This window comes from Cyprinus carpio, chromosome B18 (genome assembly GCF_018340385.1).
Source record: "Cyprinus carpio isolate SPL01 chromosome B18, ASM1834038v1, whole genome shotgun sequence".
NCBI classification, from domain to species: domain Eukaryota; kingdom Metazoa; phylum Chordata; class Actinopteri; order Cypriniformes; family Cyprinidae; genus Cyprinus; species Cyprinus carpio.
Genome location: NC_056614.1, coordinates 755,678 through 777,856, shown reverse-complemented (window position 1 = coordinate 777,856; position 22,179 = coordinate 755,678). Strand labels below are relative to the sequence as shown.

Genomic DNA, 22,179 nt, shown 5'->3' with positions numbered 1-22,179 from the left:
GACTCGGAGACTGATTACCGTTCTCAGAAGATCTCTTAAAAGCGTCGCACTGAACGGCAGGAACATCAATAAAATTTAAAAAATAATAATAATAATTAAAACATGTGGCTTTACAGTTCTGTGAGCATGCAGAAACTATAATCTGGACAGGAAATACTAATTTGGGTACTAAAAAAAATATTAAAAATAAGGGAATATCATGCATGCAACTCAAGCCTCAATGTCATTTTCATGTGCAGATGGCGCCACCTGGTGGACACAAAAGATTAATGTATATTAGTATCACAAAAGCTGATTTAATCCCACCAGCCACGTGACAAGTGTTTAGAGTTTAAACACAACAATACATGCAGCTGCATTTCATGGAGACGATGTATAAATGATTAAAAAATGATTAAAAAAAAATACATAAGCAAAAAAAAAAAAAAAAAAACAAGCAGTTACATAAAATCAATATATAAAGGAATATGCATTTCTTTCCCTTTCCTCATAATAAAATAAAATCATACCTACTTTTTATTTCTATTATGTCTCATAGAGTGACAAAAATGTTCCCATTTCTCACAGTTATTACCAAATAAAATAAGAAAAAAAAACTGAAACATTAAGAAAAGCCACGCAGTTGAATATTCCATCGAGTGAAACTTGAATAAACAGATTGCACTGATGTATTTCTTAAAATTCTTTATTCATAAACTTGATGCAAGTTTACAAATTGTACTGTACATGGTCAAAATTACACTTACAATGGAAAAAATAAAATGCAAATAAAATTGAAGCATGCTAACAGTGCATAACGCATTGAAGCCCCCCCCCCAATCAAACACACTCCTCCGTCTGAACGAACATCAGTTCACACACACACACACACACACAGAACCAGAGGAACAGCTAGGGACTCAAACTATGGCTTGATGTCAGAGTTATTCAGTTCTGAACTTCACCTTAATGAAACATGGCTCACACTGGCCAAGAAAACAGAAGAACCATCCCAGTGCTTTCGACAGGAGTCTAGAGGAAAACTGACTCAGTGGAGACCGGTGAGAACTGCTTCTGAAGGATATTTACACTAAAGCAGGGCTGTTTTCTTGTGTTCACAGCCATCAGATCGACCTCTAATGATGTCCGTTTCGAACAGAAATACTGGAGACGACGGCGAGAAACAGCAGGACAGAGGGACACTAACTTCTGCTCATTCACTTCCTTTTCCTCCTTTTTAAGGCATTATTGGTCACTCCCAGCTTCCCAAGAGACTGCAGGGGCTTCAAATAACACGCTAAATACAATTCTACAAATCCAGACAGTTCTGTTGGCCGTGCTGGAGGGAGAAGCCGCTTACAGGACTCACAGACGTGCTTCGCAATGGCATGAACACACTCAAACCCATTCTGTACTGACGCTCCTGCTGCTCTTTTAAAGGTTCATTCATCCAAACGCATCTGTACTTGATTGTGGAGTTTATTTTCAACACAATGAAGTCTGAGTAGCCATGGTAAAAACTTTGTTTTTTCAATATGCAAACAAAAAAAAATAAAAAAATAATAATGGAGGAACGTTGCAGAAATGGGGCTCTTTCAGAGATATTGGCGTCAGGAGCGCGTCGCATCGCTCTGCTGGAATCATGGCATTGTTTGAGATGATGAAGGAACATCAGGCGCTCAAACTTGAGTCAAATCAAGCCGGGGAAAGAGAAGTGTCAGAAAGAGTGGCTCTGATTAAAACGAGGGATGAGAGGTGAAAAGCAGGAACAGAGAGATGTCCGTCTGAAGATGCTCGGTCCATGTGTGGACGCTGTGCTCTAGCCGTCCTCTTTGGGCGGTGTGTACCAGCCTGTGAATCACACACACACACACACACACACATTTATATAGCAAACACTTCATCTACAGAGAGACTGACAAAACCAATCCACGTCAAAGCAGAGTCACAGACAGCACCAGCTAAATCTGGCACGAGCTCAGATCCACAAATACAAGAGCCTTCAGATCACAAGCTGCCAGCTGACAGAACACACACATTTCACTTCTTAACCCTCATCATGCACTCATCACATTATAAGATACATATATATATATATGTACATGGGTCAAAGACGTTTAGATGTCCGCATCAAAAGAAATGTACAAAAGTGATTTTGTGTCCATAGAAAGCACATTAAATGTAAGTAAAATGTCTACTTTTAAGGTTTCAAATAAGTTTTTGGAGAATAAAATGTCAAAATTTGGTTGAAATAATGTTACATTGTCATTCAGCGTCACACAATATTTATGCAAAAATTCAAACAACATGCTTATTCTGACATGTGCATATTAAAATATCTAAAAGAATAATGGAGCATGCTAAATTTTATTGTGTTTTCAATTAGTAAAAAATTATTACTGACAAATGGGCAAAACCTAGGATAGTGGCGAATGTTAAAAATGTAAGTTTACAACTCATTAGTAATTGGGGTGAAAGTAATTAGTCTTTTAATATGTCATAAATTGATTTTTGTTGTAAATATGCCTGACGAGATCGTTACACTGAAGGACATTTTACTGGGTGTCTTCTGTTAATCAGGGGAAAATGTATGATGTTTATTTTTTGCTCAGAAAAACAAAATTGCAATTAAATAAAACAGAAAACTTTTTTGCATTTTTGGGGGGAAAAACTACAACAGTTTAAAGCAGTATTACACTTTTTTTAATGCTTAAACACTTTTTCATCTTTGACCCACTGATAATCAGTATTAATCCTGTTGAAATGAATGAACTGATGGTTTGTCAACACACAACATATTCATGTTCATCAACAAAATTCAATCCAAAAGTTTTAGAAAAGTTTTTGACACTAATATAACTTCATAGAGAAGTTGAAGAACAAGTATTTTTGACTCCTAATGGTGCTCATACATATACAGGTCAAAATGTACCAGAACACGAAAAAAATAAAAAATTAAATAATAATAGTTAAAAATCAGTTTATTGTGTATTTAAAGCATTTGCAAAGTTTCATTCCTGTAATAAAACCTACACATTTGTAGCATCTCTTCCGATTCAAAACAGACCTGAATGCATTATTATGAGGGTTAAGAAATGGACGAAATATTTTTTTTATAATGTATAAAGGCTTGTCATTAATCAGCAGGAAATAAAACTGCTCACCGCAGATCATCTCATGCTCTTTAAAACTCACAAATGCATCTTCTGTAATAACGGCTCGTTGGTTAAATCAGATGATCTCAGGCAAACTTTTGGTTTTAATGATATTGAAATGGAAATATCTAAACATGATGCATTTTCCATTTCCAGATATGAATATTATTGCGGTTCTTACCGTTCTTTTCATGGATCTGCACCAGTGATTTATACGACTGCTGCGCTCTGGCGAGACTGTACTGATTCTGAACACAGGACAAGCGTGTCACAACACAGAAAAACACTCATTCTACAGTAGATTCTGTCGTGCAATTAAAGTTACGTTTCAAATATGTAATCAAATGCATCTGGACAAACACGAGCAGGGCGTTCACCTTATTGGCTCCGAACTGCACTCTTGCCTTTCCTTTGACTAAAGTGGCGTTTATCTGCATGATGACAGACTCGATGGAGTAGGCACTGCTCCAGCCCTGAGAACACACACACCAGCATCTCAAGTTAACTTCTTAAATCCTTGCATTACATTATAAGTGGACAGACACATGCAGACGACAGTCTCTGACGCAAACGCACCTGTTTAGTGAGCAGCTCCATACACAGAGCTCCTCCGCCGAGAACATACCTGAAATAACACAACCACCGGTTAACTAGGTTTAGTTTATGTTCAGCATTTCAGAGCTCCAGTCCAGCGCTGCTTAATGATACAGCCCTATGAGCTCAGCTGGTACACTGCATGTGTGACGTGTGAATAAACGCTTCTGCGTGCACATTCATAAAGTCATGAGAAAATATGGTAACGCTTTCTATGAAGCCCGCTTTTATAACACATTACAAGAGTATTCTTAGGTCATTATAATGAATGCATAATGCATTATTAAAAAAGTTTCATCTCATTAAATCCACTTAATTTATAATGGATTGTAAGTCTGATATCTTGACATTATTTATATAAAATCTGTACAGTCTCTTAGTGATATTACAGTAAATATAGCTAAAATCAAATTTTTCATCTGATCAGATATCTGATCTTACGGCTGTTTAAGAAAAATATATTTTTATTATTGTTGTTGTCATTATTTCTAAGTGTTCTTTGTCTGCTTTAAGTAAAGTAATGGGTTAACAATGGCAAGATATGAGAAATATGGGAAATATAATCCATTGTAAGTCAAGTTGTGTTCACTGTGTATTAAAACATCATCATACTCTTAAAAGCTATAACCACAAATTAGTAAATAATATAATGCATTGAAACTGTTGTTATGATTAATCACGAGAAGTTATAATGTTTTTTATAATGCATTATGCATTGATCATAATGGCTTAAGAATACTCTTATGATGCATTATAAACACGAGCTTCATAGAAAGTGTTATCAGCACAGTACCCCTAACGTAAGGAACACTGATAACAGCGAACGGAGAGCTTCAGAAGAGATCTTACCCTCCAGACAGCACAGGAGAGACCACACGAACAAACGGAGGATCAAAGGGGAAGTTATCCTGCAGACAGAGCAGAACACATTCCTCATCACGACAGAAAAACCTTAAACCAAACAGACAGAACTCGCTGTCAACGCCAAAGAACGCCAAGCCAGCTTCTAAAGCCGTTCACGGTGAGAGTCCGGTTCAGTTACTAAAAAATACTGAAAACTAGTAACATTAAAAACTACTAAAGAAGATTTTCCCTAAAAATCATAAGACTAAATTCGGATTTATTGGTTAAAATCCTTTCCAAACGTGGTAAGAATTTGTGCATTGAATAATTTAGTTGAACGATTATTGTAGATAAAAATACAATTGTCTAAATCACAGTGCCACAAATTTTGCTGACTGCCCTTCTTAAAAAATAAAACCCAAAATAATAATTGAAAAAAATGAATTACAAATAAATAAAATTAATTAAAAATAAATAAACTAACTTATTAGATGAAAAAAAAAAAAAGAATATATACATCTTTATATATCTTTTAATATATATAATATAAGTGTATATTTTCCCCTGGTGTGGTCTCAGCGGACTCACTTTGTATGAGAAGTTGAGGAGGATGTAGTCCATGCCTTCCTTTTCCTTCAGCACCTGCAGGTCACTGTGTAAAGGACTGTCAGGATCCACACTGAGCACACACACACACACCTTCAGCTTCAGCACAATATTCAGAACATTTCCTGAATCAAAATATGCAGGAGTGAACTGCAGTAAAATCCTAGTTTCTGCATCTTCTAACAGGTAAATATTCAGACTGTTTGAGTTTTATTAGAATTAACCACTGGTCATCTAACCACGGGTAGAACCACACACAGCACCTCACTGCCACGGTAAAATCTAAGTATATGGGTTACTATAGTATTTGTATGAAAAACAGCAGCCTAAATGCATGCCGTATAAGCACAAAAGCTGTAGCTTAACAACTATTACTCCTTAAATACTGGTCTACATTAATAATCTAATTAAATTCCACATGCATCTGTCATATTTCTGCCACAGTAACACGGTGCAGTTAGTGTTACTACGGTAAATGCACGGAAAGCGTGTGCTGCATGTTATCATTATATAATATTAATATAATTATGTTTATCATCACATGGTGAGACCCAGAGGCACGGTGACTTACGTCCTGAGCTTCACGTGCCACTCGTACAGACTGTCGTTGACCAGCTCCACGGAGTAGATGCCTGGAAGAGAGACTAAATCAGATCAGAGAGCCAGCGCCGTCTGTGGCTCACACTCACGCTACTTTACCGTTTTTGTAACTCTGAGAGCGGTAGATCTCCCGGAGCTCCTTCATGAGGCGATCTGACGCTTGAACAGATCCAGACACGGCGCCCTACAGGACCCGACAGAACACACCCCATCAGACAGAAGAACTCAAATCAGTGCACACAGCTGCAGCTCAGATCACCCCGAGGAAAAGTGTGGGGAGATGCTTATAACGCAAGCTTCGTGACCTTTTCAGATGATGTTTATTAATAAAACACAGAAAAGTGCATCCTGAAATTCAGTGAAGTAACCTCGAGGAGAACGTGAAGCACTATTGATTACCATATCATCATTATTGCATTATATCTCCAAACTGCTGATGGGCAAATGTTATTTAATGCACGCTAGCTTATATGGTGAAATCAAGACTGAAATACTAAATAGTTAAAGTGCCCCTGTTAAGCTATTTCCAGTATTTCCTTTCACGCAGTGTGTGATGTAGCTGTACGAGAGCGTAAACGATCTGCAAAGCTGAAAGTGCACGATAAATACAGTTCTGTCTCCCAAAAGAAAGAATCGACTCAGAAGAGCCCAAACGAGTCATTAGTTAGCGTATTTTGAGAAAACTAAAGCGTTTTTTGACTTTGCACGCATGTACACCTGTTGTAGGAGACTCCAAAACAATATTAGGACGCTTAAAAATGCCATAATAGAGGCACTTTAACTAAAACCCCAGAACGATTCACATGCATTTTAATAAAAACACTCACACTGATTCTGAATTTACTTTGAAAACCTTTTCAAGAATCTCCCTGAGAAACACAGTGATGTACAGAGAGACATTTCACCAGCTTTTTACATTTATGACTTATAACTTATTCACGTCTGCAACACTGTTTAAAAACCTGAATGCTCTCCATTAAGAAGGACTGGCTTTTTAAAAACTGCTCATAAATCTCTTATTAATCACCAAAATACTGGAGTGATCTGAGTCTATGCACCGCACTTGAGTGAAAAGCATTATTTGTGGATAATTTTAGCAATTTTGACTCAAAAGCTGCTGCGTGAGCTCAGATCAGTGAGGCCTGCGATCAATCAGCTCCAGAAAGAAACAAACCTGTGCTAACTGAAAGAACACAATTGGTAAAAAAGATTAAATCCAATATTATACAGCATAATCAGAGACTAACATGCTATTTTTTGTAGGCTGGTCATTTTTGACTGGATTAGGTAGAGCATTTTCAGCACAGAAAAGGGTTAAACAAAGTAAACTAAAAAGGTACAAAAATTATCCCTATTTTTTTGGGTGGTTGTTATAGCATATCTGAGCTAATTTAGTAAGTCAAAGCCCAAAGCATCATCTCTGGGTTAAAATGACTGAACATTAAAGGCAGTACAGAACACATTTGACTCTGCAGTCGTGATTAGAGTGAACAAGCTCTTACAGAAGCAATCATTCGTGCGCCATTTACATTTCTACACATTTCAGATTCAAAACAGCAAAATTCACCAGAAGGCACCTCCATCAACATTTCATTAAGAGCTGAGCAATTAATCCAAATACAGCTTCGATTTCGATCTCCAGCGATTATGAAAATACAACAATCGAGATAAAGTGAACGTTAAGTGAACGCAAGCAGAATGAGAACACGTGTGTAACGGTGACTGGGATCCGTGCGTCTCTTAAAGTGACCGCTCACTAATCGCTCTCCGCTGAAGGACTTCTGTGGCTCTAATAAGAAACAAAAGGAAGTGTAATTCTTACTCAGACTATGCTGTTTTATTTTCAGTTCAATTATTCAGTTTCTGTAGTAGCGGTTTAGACTTGCACTGTTTGTTTCATTTGTATCTTTTTTTCTGTTGTAGTTGTTTTAACTGTCCGTTTAATTATTTTCAAGAATTTTAGAGAATTGTGAAATTTCATTGCAACCTTATTTACAGAAAATATATATTTGATATATATAATTAGCTTCAAATAAATATGAAGGTTTGGTCATGTGGCCCACTCTTAAACGTGATTATAATTTCTGCCATTTCGTTTCAAGACGAACATCATCATTCACTGTGACATCAAACTGAACCTCTTCCATCTAATCAGGACTGTGAGACAAAAGCCTGTATGTGACCCCCACCAGACCCCCAGAGACAAGGAAAGTCCCTTACCGAGTGAGCACTTACATTCAAGTGGTCCTGCCGCTGGTTCTTGCGGATCTTCTCCAGGACGGCCAGGTTCTCCTTCTCGATCCCATCATCCTCAGACTTCTTCCCGTCCACCGGCTCCTCCTCTTTCATCTCATAGTGCTCCAGATCGATGTCCTGCTGACACACACACACACACACACACACACACACACACACACACGTGTAAAGAGAGACGCTCATGGCTCACAGAAGACATGAATGAGGCGAGGGAAACAGACACACACCTCTCCCATCTCCTCTTCCTCCTCCTCCTCTGACGTGACCTCATCTGTCGTCCCAAGCTACAGGAGAAAACATCCGTGTTAAACCACAGCAGAGACACAGGCCACCCTGATATATTATCTTCTGAAATAATCTTTCTTTTGTGTTCAAAACCTCACATCCCGATCCTGCACCACATCAATTCATGCTAAATATTCACTGTATCGGTAAATTCTGCAAATATTTGTGTGACTCCTCCCACTTGAATGGCCCCTCCCCTTTGTGTGACTCCTCTCACTTGAGTGGCCCCTCCCCTTTGTGTGACTCCTCTCACTTGAGTGGCCCCTCCCCTTTGTGTGACTCCTCCCACTTGAGTGCCCCTCCCCTTTGTGACTCCTCCCACTTGCGTGGCCCTCCCCTTTGTGTGACTCCTCCCACTTGAGTGGCCCTCCACTTTGTGTGACTCCTCCCACTTGAGTGGCCCCTCCCCTTTGTGTGACTCCTCCCACTTGAGTGCCCCCCTTATGTGACTCCTCCCACTTGAGTGGACCCTCCCCTTTGTGTGACTCCTCCCACTTGAGTGGCCCCTCCCCTTTGTGTGACTCCTCCCACTTGAGTGCCCCCCTTATGTGACTCCTCCCACTTGAGTGCCCCCCCCTTATGTGACTCCTCCCACTTGAGTGGCCCCTCCCCTTTGTGTGACTCCTCCCACTTGAGTGCCCCCCTTGTGTGACTCCTCCCACTTGAGTGGCCCCTCCCCTTTGTGTGGTCCCCAATGTTTTCATACAATTACACAATTTTTTTCATTTTATTTATCAGTATGTTATACTACATGTCGATGTAATAATAAAATGTGATTTACAATCCGATGTTTATTTGTGTTTCTGCAATTTTGACCCGATGCAACTTATAGTTAGGTACGACTTGTTTTCCAGAAACACGGTGCTTGTAATTACATGCATGTGAAATTGTTTCGAGTGTCTGAAGTCCATATGCATGTTTGGTTTCTGTGTGGATTTAAGAAAGCAAGCGTGACTCAAGCTCAGCGCTTCACCTTTCTGTCCGGGTGAAGGGGTCCTGCAGGAAGAGGCTGGTCCAGCATCTCCACATCCGGGTGCTGAGGAAGGTTATAGAGGCGGCACAGGTCACAGATCAGCCTCTTCAGCTGCTGCAGGAGCTGAAACCACAAACACAGGTCAGAAACACTCACTTGGGGCAGGAACCACACAGAACGAGACAGAAATGTCCCTCAAGATGAAAATGTGGGTCAAATATCGACCCTCAGTGGAAGAATTGATTCTGATACTGACTGGCTTGCTATGAACAGTCAATGAGATGCATATCAAGATTTGGTCACATTTGTCAGGTTAGAATAACAGGACTTTGTGCACATGATCCATTTCCTGTCAAAGTCGCCAGCACAGGTGAGGCTCAGAACATAACAGAAGCAGATCGAATTGCACTCGCATGTAATGAATCTCTGAGAGAGAAGGAATAAGGCTTTAAGAGAATGAAGAGAGCATCTCAACTTAGAAATATGTTTGGGGTCACTAAGATTTTTTTTTTTAAAGGAAACTTATTCTTCTATTCATCAAAGATGTATTAAATTGATCAAATGCAACAGTAAAGAAATTTTTAATGTGACAAAAGATTTCTATTTCTAATAAATGCTGTTCTTTTGAACTTTCTATTCATCTGTGAATCCTGAAAAAAATAAAATGTATCACAGTTTCCAGAAAAATATTGTGCAGCTCAACTGTGTTCAACATTGATAATAATCAGAAATGTTTCTTGAGCAGCAAATCATCATATTAGAATGATTTCTGAAGATCATGTGACACTGAAGACTGGAGTAATGATGCTGAAAATACAGCTGCGCATCACAGAAATAAATTACACTTTAACAGAGATTCACACAGAAAACAGCTGTTTTAGATTATAATAATATTTCACATTTTCTACTGTATTTTTGATCAAATAAAGCCAGCCCTGGTGAGCAGAAGAGACTTCTTTCAGAAATAGTATAAAATCTTACAGACCCCAAACATCTGAAAGGTAGTTTTTCCTAAAATAACCTCTTAATAATATCACATAAGTAAATATCTTTCTAAATATCAGGCACAGAAGAGGATTAATGCCCAACAGGCAAAGACTCACTTATATTGAGCAACATTTCAATCTGATTGAGTACACACATGTTTTTACGTTGGGTTAAAATACCTGCGTGCAATTACATCTGTACTCACTTTCTGTCAATAACCACAGTGTTAACCCTACACCAACTACTTAACCCTCGCTAAACCTTACCAGACCACAAACCCGTCCCTAACTTCACCCGAATCCCGACGCAACAACAGCAGAAGCATTCTGCAATACAACACGATCACTGTACCTAACACTTACTTTATCTTTACGACTGTGCGTCCCAGTTAATCTATTACAGACAACAAGTAGAGCAGACAGAAGCGAGCTTTAGCTTCTGAAGTGTACGTGATCAGTCTGAGCTCACTCAGTAGTGCACACTCTTATTACACCCTTAGGTTTGTTGTGTAACGCTCTCCTCGATAACAGTGGAGCTGCGCTGCTAATTACTATTTACTGCCGTTCAAAGCATCGTGATTACAACACCTGCTCCGCTCTGAAGCACACACACATGCAAGAGAACACTAATTACGTGATTTACTGTCACACACCACCTTCTAACGAGGAGACAAGGCACATATGACTCAAAGTAAGGGAAGATCTGGATCCTGCCACACCTTTACCGTATCTGATCTTTCTCCTGATACTTATTTAGCATTAATGGGAAGGGAATTCTTTCCACATGTTCATTAGACTTTGAGAATGAATGGAGATGTATCTTGTTTGTTCACAGTTAAACTCGGACGAGTAGCTACCTTTTAATATACAACCACATGAAATCTAGTTAATCTTTCCCTAAAGATTTTTTGTTTTTCTTTTTCTGGATTCTGTGATTCACAGAAGTTTATCACCAAAACTGTGCCTAATGAAATTAATAAATACAACTTTAACAATGTTTTACATTGTTATCAGATATAATGAGTATACGTGTCCTCTCTGTGAAATCCAGGCTCAAGTCTCAAAATCTAATTATGAGATAACAAGCATCAACGTTTGATTTCAACCGTTAATTTCACTATGATTTCACTCTTTGACATGGTCTTACTCAGTCAATATTAAAGATATCAAGGTTACATCTTCACAGAATGTTCTTTACATTATGAAGAAGGATATTCAAATTGGTTGAGATTCGAAATAAATCAAGATTCATTTAGGAGTTTATATGAGTGTGTGTCTGAGGGGAACTGACTGTCTTTAGAAGAGTTTACGTGGTCTTTTCTGTTCATCTTGTCTCTGTATAAAGCATATTAAAGTTCATAAGTGCAGCGCTGTTTTGTTTACAGCGGTAACCGAGGAAACGCTTCAAGCGCCACCTGCTGGCAGAGAGTGAATCTGCATTCACTGCTATTGATATTGCCACTGATATTTTTATGTATAGTTTCACAAAACTAAAGTCAGACCGTTCTGTTTTTGCTTCAAATATTGAAATCATACAATCTAATTTAGATTAAAAGCTGCTCATGCTGCATGTACGCCGCATCTTTGTTTGGACTGTGATTAAAATCCAGTGGCTGCCTCTAATTTTAAATGGAAAGAGCACACACAAAGCTGTAGTTTGTCCATATTAGGAGATTTCTTTTATTTGTGTTTGTTACTTGTTTGATTTGGGGTTTGTTTTAAAATTTCAATTATAAAGCGGAGAGTTCCGGTCCTTGATTCTGATTGGCTGAGCCACGTTTGAAGCTGTTGTTAATTACTCTACAAAGTAACAATCACCTTTGTTTACTTCTGTGTGTTGCTCGGCAACCACTTTGTTGCAACCACAACTGTTTCTGAGGAACTACATTGTTTGGTGGAAGAATACTGTTTTTAATAATATTATTACACTTTATTTGCTCTGTTTTATTTTGTGAAACCTTACTACGTATATGCAATAATCCCCGTGAAGCCGTGGTTTACAGTGAATTTATAACAGCTAAGGGGGTTTTAGGCACTCCTCTTCGCGTCCTTAGCTGTTATAAATTCACTGTAAACCATGGCTTCACTGGGATTATTGCTTTATTTAGTTTTGTTATATATAAAATTCACAAAGAAATGTACAGCAATTCTAATAAAATGACAATAATGTCTTCAATCTCATTTTGTAAAAAAAAAAAAAAAAAAGTGAGAAAATTGAATCGTGAGTCGAGTGAATCGTTACATCCTTCGTTAAAAACGAATAGTAAAGAGTAAAGATGATCGCCCAGAGGCATTTATACAGTGATCTGTCACGACACATCAAAAACATGTGCATTTAATGCTTGAATTTCCTGAAAAAAAGGACATAATTTAAAAGATGAGACTTTGTTTGTTATCAAAAGAAACAATGTATAAAACTGGAAGTTACTAATGAAGTTCCGCTCGTGCAGTGGTTAAAACATCGCTGTTTTTGTTCAGTACACATGCGCACCGAACCGCAGGACACCTGTACCGTGACACTCCTAACATCGAGTAAAACTGTCCATAAACTGAAGTCTCAATCAGATATGATTTATTAAGTGTGCTTACCAGAGTGCTGCTCTTCCGGACGTCCTCCAGCCGCTCCAGCACTCGAGTCAGGCTCGGGTCATCGGACTCCACGCACCAGATCGGCGGCGTCGACGGGTACGACTCCTGAAACAGACAGATGTCAGCGAGACCGTCTAACTGTGACGTGCACGGCCAGCCGGACGTCTGGACTGTCCTCAAGATCGGATCAAACACTTAGTGTGGTAGACAAACCATTCGGGATTTATTCACAATACAGACTTCTGAGGACACAACTTTTATCTTACAGTTAAACTGAGGAACAGGTGTGTCCATTCCCATCTTTAACCGGCTCAAAACATGCTTTAACTGGAAATCTTAATACGCGCTGATATTGACACAATCAGATCTAACTCATCTGACGTATTTCAGGTCTCCCTAGAAAGGGTTGCTTATCTGTATGCAGGTCAGACAGAGTGCTTCAAACATTCTCACTTTTAGTCCGTTAGTTATAAAATAGAACTAAATAGACTTTAAGCTTCCAGGCATGATTTAATCTGAATGTACATTAACTGATCGTGTTATAGCTGTTACTGGTTTCACACTTACACCTCTTCAGTTATAATGTAAATATAATATTAAAAATCTGCACCATTAAGGGAATGGTTCACCCAAGAGAGAAAATTTGCTAAAAGTTTGTAGAAATGTAGCACTGCATCAGTGTCTCAGGAACGGATGCTCTGCAGTGAATGGGTGCCGTCACATTACAATATTACGCAGTTTAGCCAGACGCAACGGTTAGAAGTTAAAAACGTCTTAATGCTGGATTTGTTTCATCTTTTGTCTTCTCCAGATGTTCACTGATGGACTGGAGTGATGTGGATTACTTGTGATGTTTTTTTTATCAGCTGTTTGGACTCTTATTCTGACGGCACCCATTCACTGCAGAGCATCCATTGATGAGACACTGATGCAGTGCTACATTTCTACAAACCTGATGAAGAAACAAACTCATCTTGGATGATGGGAGCGTGAGGACATTTTCAGTTCATTTTAATTTCTGGTTGAACTATTCCTTTAAGCGTTGTATAATATTTTATGTTAATTTTCACAGCATACATTAAAGGATTATAACACTTCCAGAATAAAAATCTCCTAATAATTTACTCACTCCCATGACATCCAAGATGTTCATGATATTTAAATTAAATTTAAAAATTAAATTAAATTTATGCATTTAGCAGACGCTTTTATCCAAAGCGACTTACAGTGCATTCAGGCTATCAATTTTTACCTATGATAATAATTATAATAATAACAAATATTTAAAAAACACAAAAATATGACATTAAATAAAGCAGCTGATTTTTTAAAAAAAAAAATCATTAAAAAAATTTATTATATTTGGTAGCTATTTATTAATTTTACGCAACAAATCTGTCAAATACGCGTCTGTTTTCGCTCGAGCTGCTGTGATGTGACGTCAGCGTCGCTCGCACGCAACGGAAAATGGCATCCGGAAATCAAGAAAACAAACCGCGGAACGAGCCCGAACTGGGTCAGTAACGGACACCGAGGTGCGCACTTCAGACCCGACCACCGCGCTGACCACTAACCGGACCACTAGCTGTGTACGCAGCAGCGGAGCGGTTCTCCTGACAGCTAGTGTGCTCCCTACCGAGGGCCCGAGCGCGTCGTACCGTGAGGTTGCAGTGGATGATCAGCAGCTGGTCTCCTGGTAACGTTTAAACTGGCAGCTCAGCTCGTCCGGCTTCCAGTCGAGGATCCGGAAGCGCTCGTGGTTCGGATCGAAGATGGACTCCAGAAACTTCAGCTCGGCCTTCCAGTCCCGACACCCGACATCTTCTCTCCTCATCTCCGAGAGAGCGCGGCGGACAAAAGAAGAAGAGCTGCGCCGCCGCGGTCCTCTGGGGGTGTCAGCGCGGGAACCGAGGCTCCCTCGCGCGGACGAACACTGTCTCCCGTCGATGCGCGGATCCGGAGTGAGAGCGAGAGTGAGTGTGTCAGGAGTGTGGGATGTGAACGCGCACGGTTCGGTGTTGAGTCCGGCGGAGCGGAAAGCGCGTCTTCTCTGGGGTTTAAACAGATGGAGGCTGCGCCTAGAGTAAACACTAGTCCCAGCCATTGCGCCGCGGCCAGCTTCATCGCCTCGCTCGGACCATACCGGAACCTGTTTACTGTTTAGACCATCCGTTACTGAGTACAAGGTTACATGACAGCAACCGTGATCCTCTACCATTACACAAACAGGACAGGTCTGTACCATAATCGATATAAAAAATGCAAAGAAAAACAAAACAAGTTTAATTCGTTGTTATTTACAACATGAAGCGCATTAAATATTACATCACGAGCCAAAACTGGGGCTTAATGAGTTTAATGAAAAGCTAATAATTATCCTAATTTAATGAATAACAATATAAAATCAGTCTTAAACTACCAATCAATCAAAATAAAACACTACTTAAAAAAAAAAAATAAAAAAATTGTTTACCTTCAGATAATGTGATCAGCAGAGAAGAACGTGTATTACTGAATATTTAAAATATTTATTTTATAAGACCCGGGGGTCTTACAGTAAATATATTACTGAAAGAGTAATTTAGTGCATTTGTGTGAATAATATGTAATCAATAAAAAAAAGTACCTGTTACTTTGGTTATGCGTATTTTTAAATGTATTTTAATCTAATTACATGTACTTTTGGAATCCGCATCAGTGCTCTGGAGCAAAGTGTAATCAGTTACTAGCCGCTCTGTTAAATAGTTTAATAGTACTTTACTCTAACATATCTCATATAAATAACCGGAATTATTGGTATAAAATGAATCAATTTAAACAAAGAAAAATGAAACGAACACAAATAATTGTTTTCCTACACAAAAAAAAAACCCAGTTCACAGTGTTGGTTTTGGCAGAATGTGTATGTTTTTTTTTGCTTTTAAAAAGCTCATGTGGAAAACGTTCCCAGAATAACCACACGGGAAGCTTGTAGCCGATCTGTTTAACTGCAGAGAGAAAATGTTCAAAATTTGGCTTGAGAATTTGTTCCAAGTTCCTTAATCATAATCAAGAGCCTATCATTTCCTGTTTAGATGTTAAATTATTAATATTAAATTATTTTAATATTGACAGATTTTGTCAGTAATACATTGACAAATCTGATGTTTTTAGTTAATTCCATAGCCTATTAGTAAGAGAAGATCTTTTTAATTTAAATGATTTTATTTAAATAATATTCTATATTCATTATGGATTGTATTTGTTTTTTATATAAGTTTCATGAACTAAAAAATAAAACAATAAGGGAACTAATTGTTGAAAAACATTTCCCGCCCAAGTGTTTTTTCCGCACTTCCAGGTTTTATGAATCATTAACGCCAGTGAGGAGTTAATACTAGCATCAATAAGTAGGTTAGTGTTTAGGATAATTACGTATCCGCTAAATTGTGTAACAGTCAAATTTTTTTTTTGGTCCCCAATAATAGTTTACATCATTGTTTAATTATCATTAATATAATATCTATGTAATGATGATTTATGATTCCTAATAATTAATCCCAAGAACTATATTTGAATATAAAGGTGGAATATTTTGATACTACTTTAATTTTGATAGCAGGTGTCAGTCAAACATGTCTCATACAAAACAGAAATCATGGGTTGAGAATTATGATATGAATGCATTTAAAATGATGAAAAAAAAAAGTACTTGGAATTTTAGGTGTCCCTGTATCAGTAACCACTTAAACACAGTGAGGTCTGAGAAGCTCCTGTTTAAATACATAATATTTTATTTAGCCATAAGGGATCTATTTGTGTGTGTGCTTGAATGGCTGTGTGTGTGGTGTGTGTGTGTCGTGTGTGTGTGTGTGTGACTGTGTGTGGTGTGTTGTGCGTGTGACAGGCATTAAACTGTCAGGTGCTGGAACTTGTTAAAAATTTATAATCAATCATCATTCGCTATTAAAATAATTAAATAATAGCTCTATGAGTTTAGGATTACAACAGCAGTGTTCATCTCTGTTAATATTGAGCTCTAGAATGGCCACGTAGGCTGGTGACAGGACACCCATAGAAACTCCAACAAAACACACGCTCTAATGTCACCATAATATTGTGCCTTGCAACAAAAACATTTACGAGTTCCATTTATTAATTTTTATTCCGTCAGGTTTGGGGTTAACGTAGTTTAGGGGCCGCTGTCATTATCCCACGGAAAGTTTCAATTCTTTGTAAATTTAATTTCAACTCAGACATACTTTTTTCAAATTGGTATTTCATAAACCAACATCTCAGGAGACTTTAATGTCAAAAATTACGGGATTGGACGAGGAAACTGACTTTATCCTGTTAACAGAAAACAGGGCATAATGATGTCAGTCCATGTCCACTGTAGAGGAATTCAGGCCTCATGTATTTAGCGACGGCATATATTGGAGACCACCCAAGGTGACATAGTGGAAATACACTATACATCCAATATTACCTATGAAATATCTAGATATTATTATTAAAATTCTGGCAATTATTTACTACTCTAATTATTAACACTATCTTTATTTTTTTTTTTTTTTTTTCAAAAAATCTAATAGCATTGTCCCTCATGCTTCTTACTGAAGTGCGGGGTGCGTTGTCACAATGTGAACCTGTATGAACTATAATTGTGTTGAGTATTACACCAGCTACTTTATCTATTATAACATACTTTGAGATAATTATTACCACAGTAATTCCATAACAATACTAATAATACTAACAGTCAGTAGATACTAGGCTCCTCAGACAAGAAAATAACCACATAATCAATAATAAAAGATCACATAAAAGCAGCCCCTATAAACACTCATTGTTTGAACCAAAATAAACTTATGGTTAATACACTAAAGTGACTACATTTCTCAATGGTCGGTGTTACTTATTTGAAAGTCCGATTCTTTATTAGACAATTATGCAATTATTCTCGAACCCCCATCCTGGATGGCCTGTTGTCCACAGTGATGTCCCGGCTATCTAACTAACTATTTTATATACCTTCTCGAGGGGGCCCCTTTTGATATTGTGGTTGGTGACAAAGGCTTCTACTACTGCAACAAATTAGGAGGTGTTGTGCCATGTTGTTGTTTTTTGTACAATGGCACAGCACTGTAAAAGCAGTAATACTAAGTATAACTCAATTGCAATTTACTTATGGTCAGCGGTTTCCAGAAATAATAAAAATATAACATCTAAATATAAATCACATTGTTTGACCACACAAATACCATTTTCTTTCGAAATTGAAGTATTAGGGACAGTTTATGACCTAACACACAAAACAGGCAACTCACTCTTCTATTTCTCTGGGCCCGGTTGTGACAACATTCACGTCTGTCTCTGCAGAGCAGTTATTGCTATCTCAGAGGGTTGAGTTTCCGTTTGGTTGGGTTTATCCAATGCCGACCAGCCTCGGGACACTGATTTTAAAAAATGGCGAGTGGATGTTGTGGGGGTCATCACCACCGTGTCCTACGAGCTATTACAGCTGCAGTGAACAGTGAAAACCAAGCACCAACCTCAACTGCCTCTGACCTATGCTATAAGAGGAATCCAGGCAACCTCCTCCTGCTAGCGATGATGATGCTTGATTGAAAAATCACAGTTTCTCCTGAACATGATCGTTATATTTGTCCTGGCCTCAACGCTTTTTTTTCTTTTCCAACAGATAGATGAGGCATTAGTGAGACTTAAACCACAGCAAAGACTCAATGATGCAGTGGCCGGTCCTGGAGGACCAGAGAGAATTACAATGGTATATAGCATATTATAGTTTAATAACAATCCTGATTATTATCTGCATATGCCCTACTTTTTTTATTTTCCAAATGTTTTGGGGCTCAGTAACTGCTTAATTTTACATGGTGTACATTGTGCTTACAAGGAAAAGAAGTCTTTCTTTCTTCTGCTCACCAAGACTTTTTCGAATCCTTCACCTTTGATCAAAATATTACAGTAACAACCCCGTGCTATTGTGTATGAATAATTACTCAATACGTTTTTCCATTTATTATAGAATACTATCTTATACAGTTTCTTATTTTAGATTGTTCAGAACGCTTTCTTCCAAAAAGGACAGGGGCCCTGTTTTCACAAAACACTACACACAAATTAGCCACACCCACACCCCCAATACAGCCAAAACACTATATACTTAAGCCCTTTGCATTAATTAACCACTCATGTACAAAACATACTACACCTTCTGTTATAAGAGGTGACCCCCTTTTGTGTTTATACCATATGAACACACACCACCGTTTCACATTACTATCCTCTGTTTTGCCAAACGGGAGGTTCACTTCTGCTGTTATAAACTTAAAAAACACTTTTAGGCATTCTACGAACGTTCCACTATGATTAGAGTATGCTACCATCAACAAAGTAAAAATAAGATGTAAATTCACCAAAAACACTAACACAAGGACCAATGTTGCAGGACCTGAAAGAAAAAAGAAACTCATTATTTCTCAACAAAGAACGACGCCCAAATGGTTGACAATGGATATTCATACTACTGTAAACAAAATGTCACTTTTTTTATTTGTTCGTATCGAAAAAATTGTACTGTTTAAAAAAAACAAACACAACAAAAAAAAAAGAACCACCACACTAGGACCTATGACCCCTCCAATCTCCCTCTCGACCTAGCTGGATCTGTGGCCCCAGAGATATACTCATCAAAATTGACAAAGGCAAATGTTGTCATTAGCAAGACACCCCTGGAAAGAAACATCTTGAAGGACGGGAAATCATACGCTGCATTGCGTGCAGAGCTAAACCCATCCATCTGGTTACAGGCCTCATCCAATGGCCTTGGATGAGGGGTACCCTCAGCCCTGGAGACGGGAGATCATATACCTTCCACCCCCGCCATGCCTGGATGAAACACTCTTCCTCTAAGGGTATGAGGATTGGAGGAGGTATGGTGGAAGATATAGGACGGTGAAAAAGTGATAGACATGTTGCTGAAAACCATGTTCTAAAACCCAGAGCAAGGGCGGTGGAAGAGACACTTTGTCCCCTAGGGGAAAACAACACTGTATTTAGCATAAAAAATGAATGCGATTTTGCCTATCCGCTGTTGTTTAATGTATGTGCAATTGGTCCAAGACACTGTAAGTATGAGTGCTGTGTGTTGCACAGGGCCCATATGGGCATGGCGGTGTAAGTGACCCCCGTTCCTGTGTAATAGCTGCACCTAGTGTTATATTACCCCCACATACGTTGCCATGGGAGCTTTGACTATAGCCCACTGTGGCGGCAATGATTTTCATCTCTCTCTTCTTCTATCTTTCCCCCCTCGCTTCTTGTTTCACTCACGTCAGTGGAACCACGCCTCTATCTCAACTTAAATGAAACCTCATGCTGGATCTCCTCTGTCGTCATATCTATTCGGTAAACCTCTCTGAATGGACCCGTGTCCGGCAACCTTGTGTAGTTTCAGTGTTTAGAATCTAAGATATGCCTATTCCAGTACAATGTGAAAAAGTAGTGCGACAGGATGCAAGATCCACCACTGACTTAACGTGACTACATACCTTCTAGTCTATAGTATCATCCGGCAGTCGTTCCAATCAATTCAACTCTTTCGGCATTGGCACTAGAAAGGCACTCAGATACGATTTGTCTTTCATTATTTGGAATTTCGGTTTTTATTTTTTTTTTCGGATGCTTTGCCAGGGTTGAGGCGTCGAGCAGCACACAGCATGGATGATCGTTTGAAAACTACTGGCGTGGTTATTTGACAATGTCCTAGCGTGCACGCTGGTTGAGTGTTATAGCTTTGTTTGTGGCCAAACCAATTGTTCAACCTATCTCGCCTCTCTGTGCTTTCCGTGCTTCTGTGAACAATAAGCCGGCCATTTTGCCCCCTTTGTTGTCCTTTCCTCCTGACCCCTCAATCCTTTATAGAAAGAATAAAAAAAAAAAAAAAACAACAGTATACAATAGTACAGTAATTTCACAGGAAAAGGGTAAACAGAAGTGCTGATAGTGTCATAGAATAACAGTACTGTAAGCAGTTACTGAAAACTGTGCAGATGTTTTTTGATTTAGTGAGGATCTTTTTAATCCATACCTATTTTTTTTCATTCCCAGTCAGACATGGGTTCTTATCACACGTAACTTGCCTTACTGTATATCGCCTGGTAGTTTTGGCTGTTTATTAGTGTTGCGCTGGAGGGATTTCTCAATCGTATTTGTCAGAATCGGTCCTCTTTGAGCACCTTCTTAGTCTCACTCTTCGCTGTCTTCCTCTTCTCTACACTCTCTACCTCCCATGCTGCGCTCCATCTCTTCTTCTCTTCTCTGTTGATGGATTTCCTCTTTTACCTCCCCTTTTTCCTGTCCTACCTCATATCCTTGTCCCTCCGCGGTCCTTACTTTTTCTCTGAACTTTTTTCCATTGTGCTTGAAAGACCTATAACTCCTCACCTGCTTGACTTTTTTATAGTGCTTTACCTACACCTTATTGGTGTGTCCGTACAATTCAAGTGCAAAACAAAGTGTTTGCCACCACCTGATGACTGGGATTACGCAATTGGGTGTGACCTTTGGCTGCGTATTATTTGACAGTCAGTAATCTGCTATTTGGTTAGTGCAAGGACATGTGACTTCACATGACTAGATGATCTTTGTGGTGTAAGTGGTATTTTTAAGTGTGTTTAGCAGCTTGTTTGCTCAATCACTGTGTGTAGAGTTAAAAAACTGTAATATATGTCCATTTAATATGCTGATTTGCATCTGAAGAAACGCTCTTATTATCAATGTTGAAAACAGTTTTTGCGAGCGCAAAAGAAACTCATATAACATAGAAAATCCATTTTGAAAACCATAATCATATCTTTTACTCGTCATATTTCGATTAATTTTATGCATGTTTGATTTTTCAAAGTATTAAGGTTAGTTTTTTTTTATAATTCATCCTTTGACATTCCTTTCGCTAACTGTAAAAAAAAACAAACAACGAAAAAATAACTATTTCTAGCTTGATTTTTTTTTTGTCCCTTTCCTGTAAGAATTATTTAACTTTAGATTAATGAAAGGTTTTTAAATGTTTTTTTTTTTTCGCTCTCTCTTAAGCTGGACATAATAACACCTTATTAGTGTAATTTAAGGATAGAACGTAACCCTATTGTTCTAGATTCACGATGCAACATGCATCGTCCTTGATTTTTTGCAGGCTTTTATACACAATTTTATGTCCCAAATTGCTTTCAAAAAACGATCATTTTTTTTTTTTTCTTTATTTATTTATTTATTGAGTTTTTTTTGGATTTATTTATTTATTTATTTA

The 22,179-nt window shown here is 38.3% G+C and overlaps 1 protein-coding gene across 1 annotated transcript; it reads right to left on the bottom strand.

The window, feature by feature from the left end:
• Positions 1–669: 669 nt before the first annotated feature.
• Positions 670–14,649, bottom strand: LOC109082719 (ubiquitin-conjugating enzyme E2 Q2). The gene is made up of 13 exons (XM_042743398.1): positions 14,525–14,649; positions 12,867–12,971; positions 9,292–9,414; positions 8,261–8,317; positions 8,013–8,150; positions 5,877–5,961; positions 5,749–5,809; positions 5,160–5,250; positions 4,578–4,636; positions 3,711–3,759; positions 3,512–3,607; positions 3,316–3,382; positions 670–1,830 (listed from the first exon to the last, which is right to left on the bottom strand). Exons 3-13 carry the CDS (start codon positions 9,337–9,339, stop codon positions 1,799–1,801), a joined length of 783 nt encoding a protein of 260 aa, XP_042599332.1. The 5' UTR covers positions 9,340–9,414; positions 12,867–12,971; positions 14,525–14,649; the 3' UTR covers positions 670–1,798.
• Positions 14,650–22,179: the final 7,530 nt, after the last annotated feature.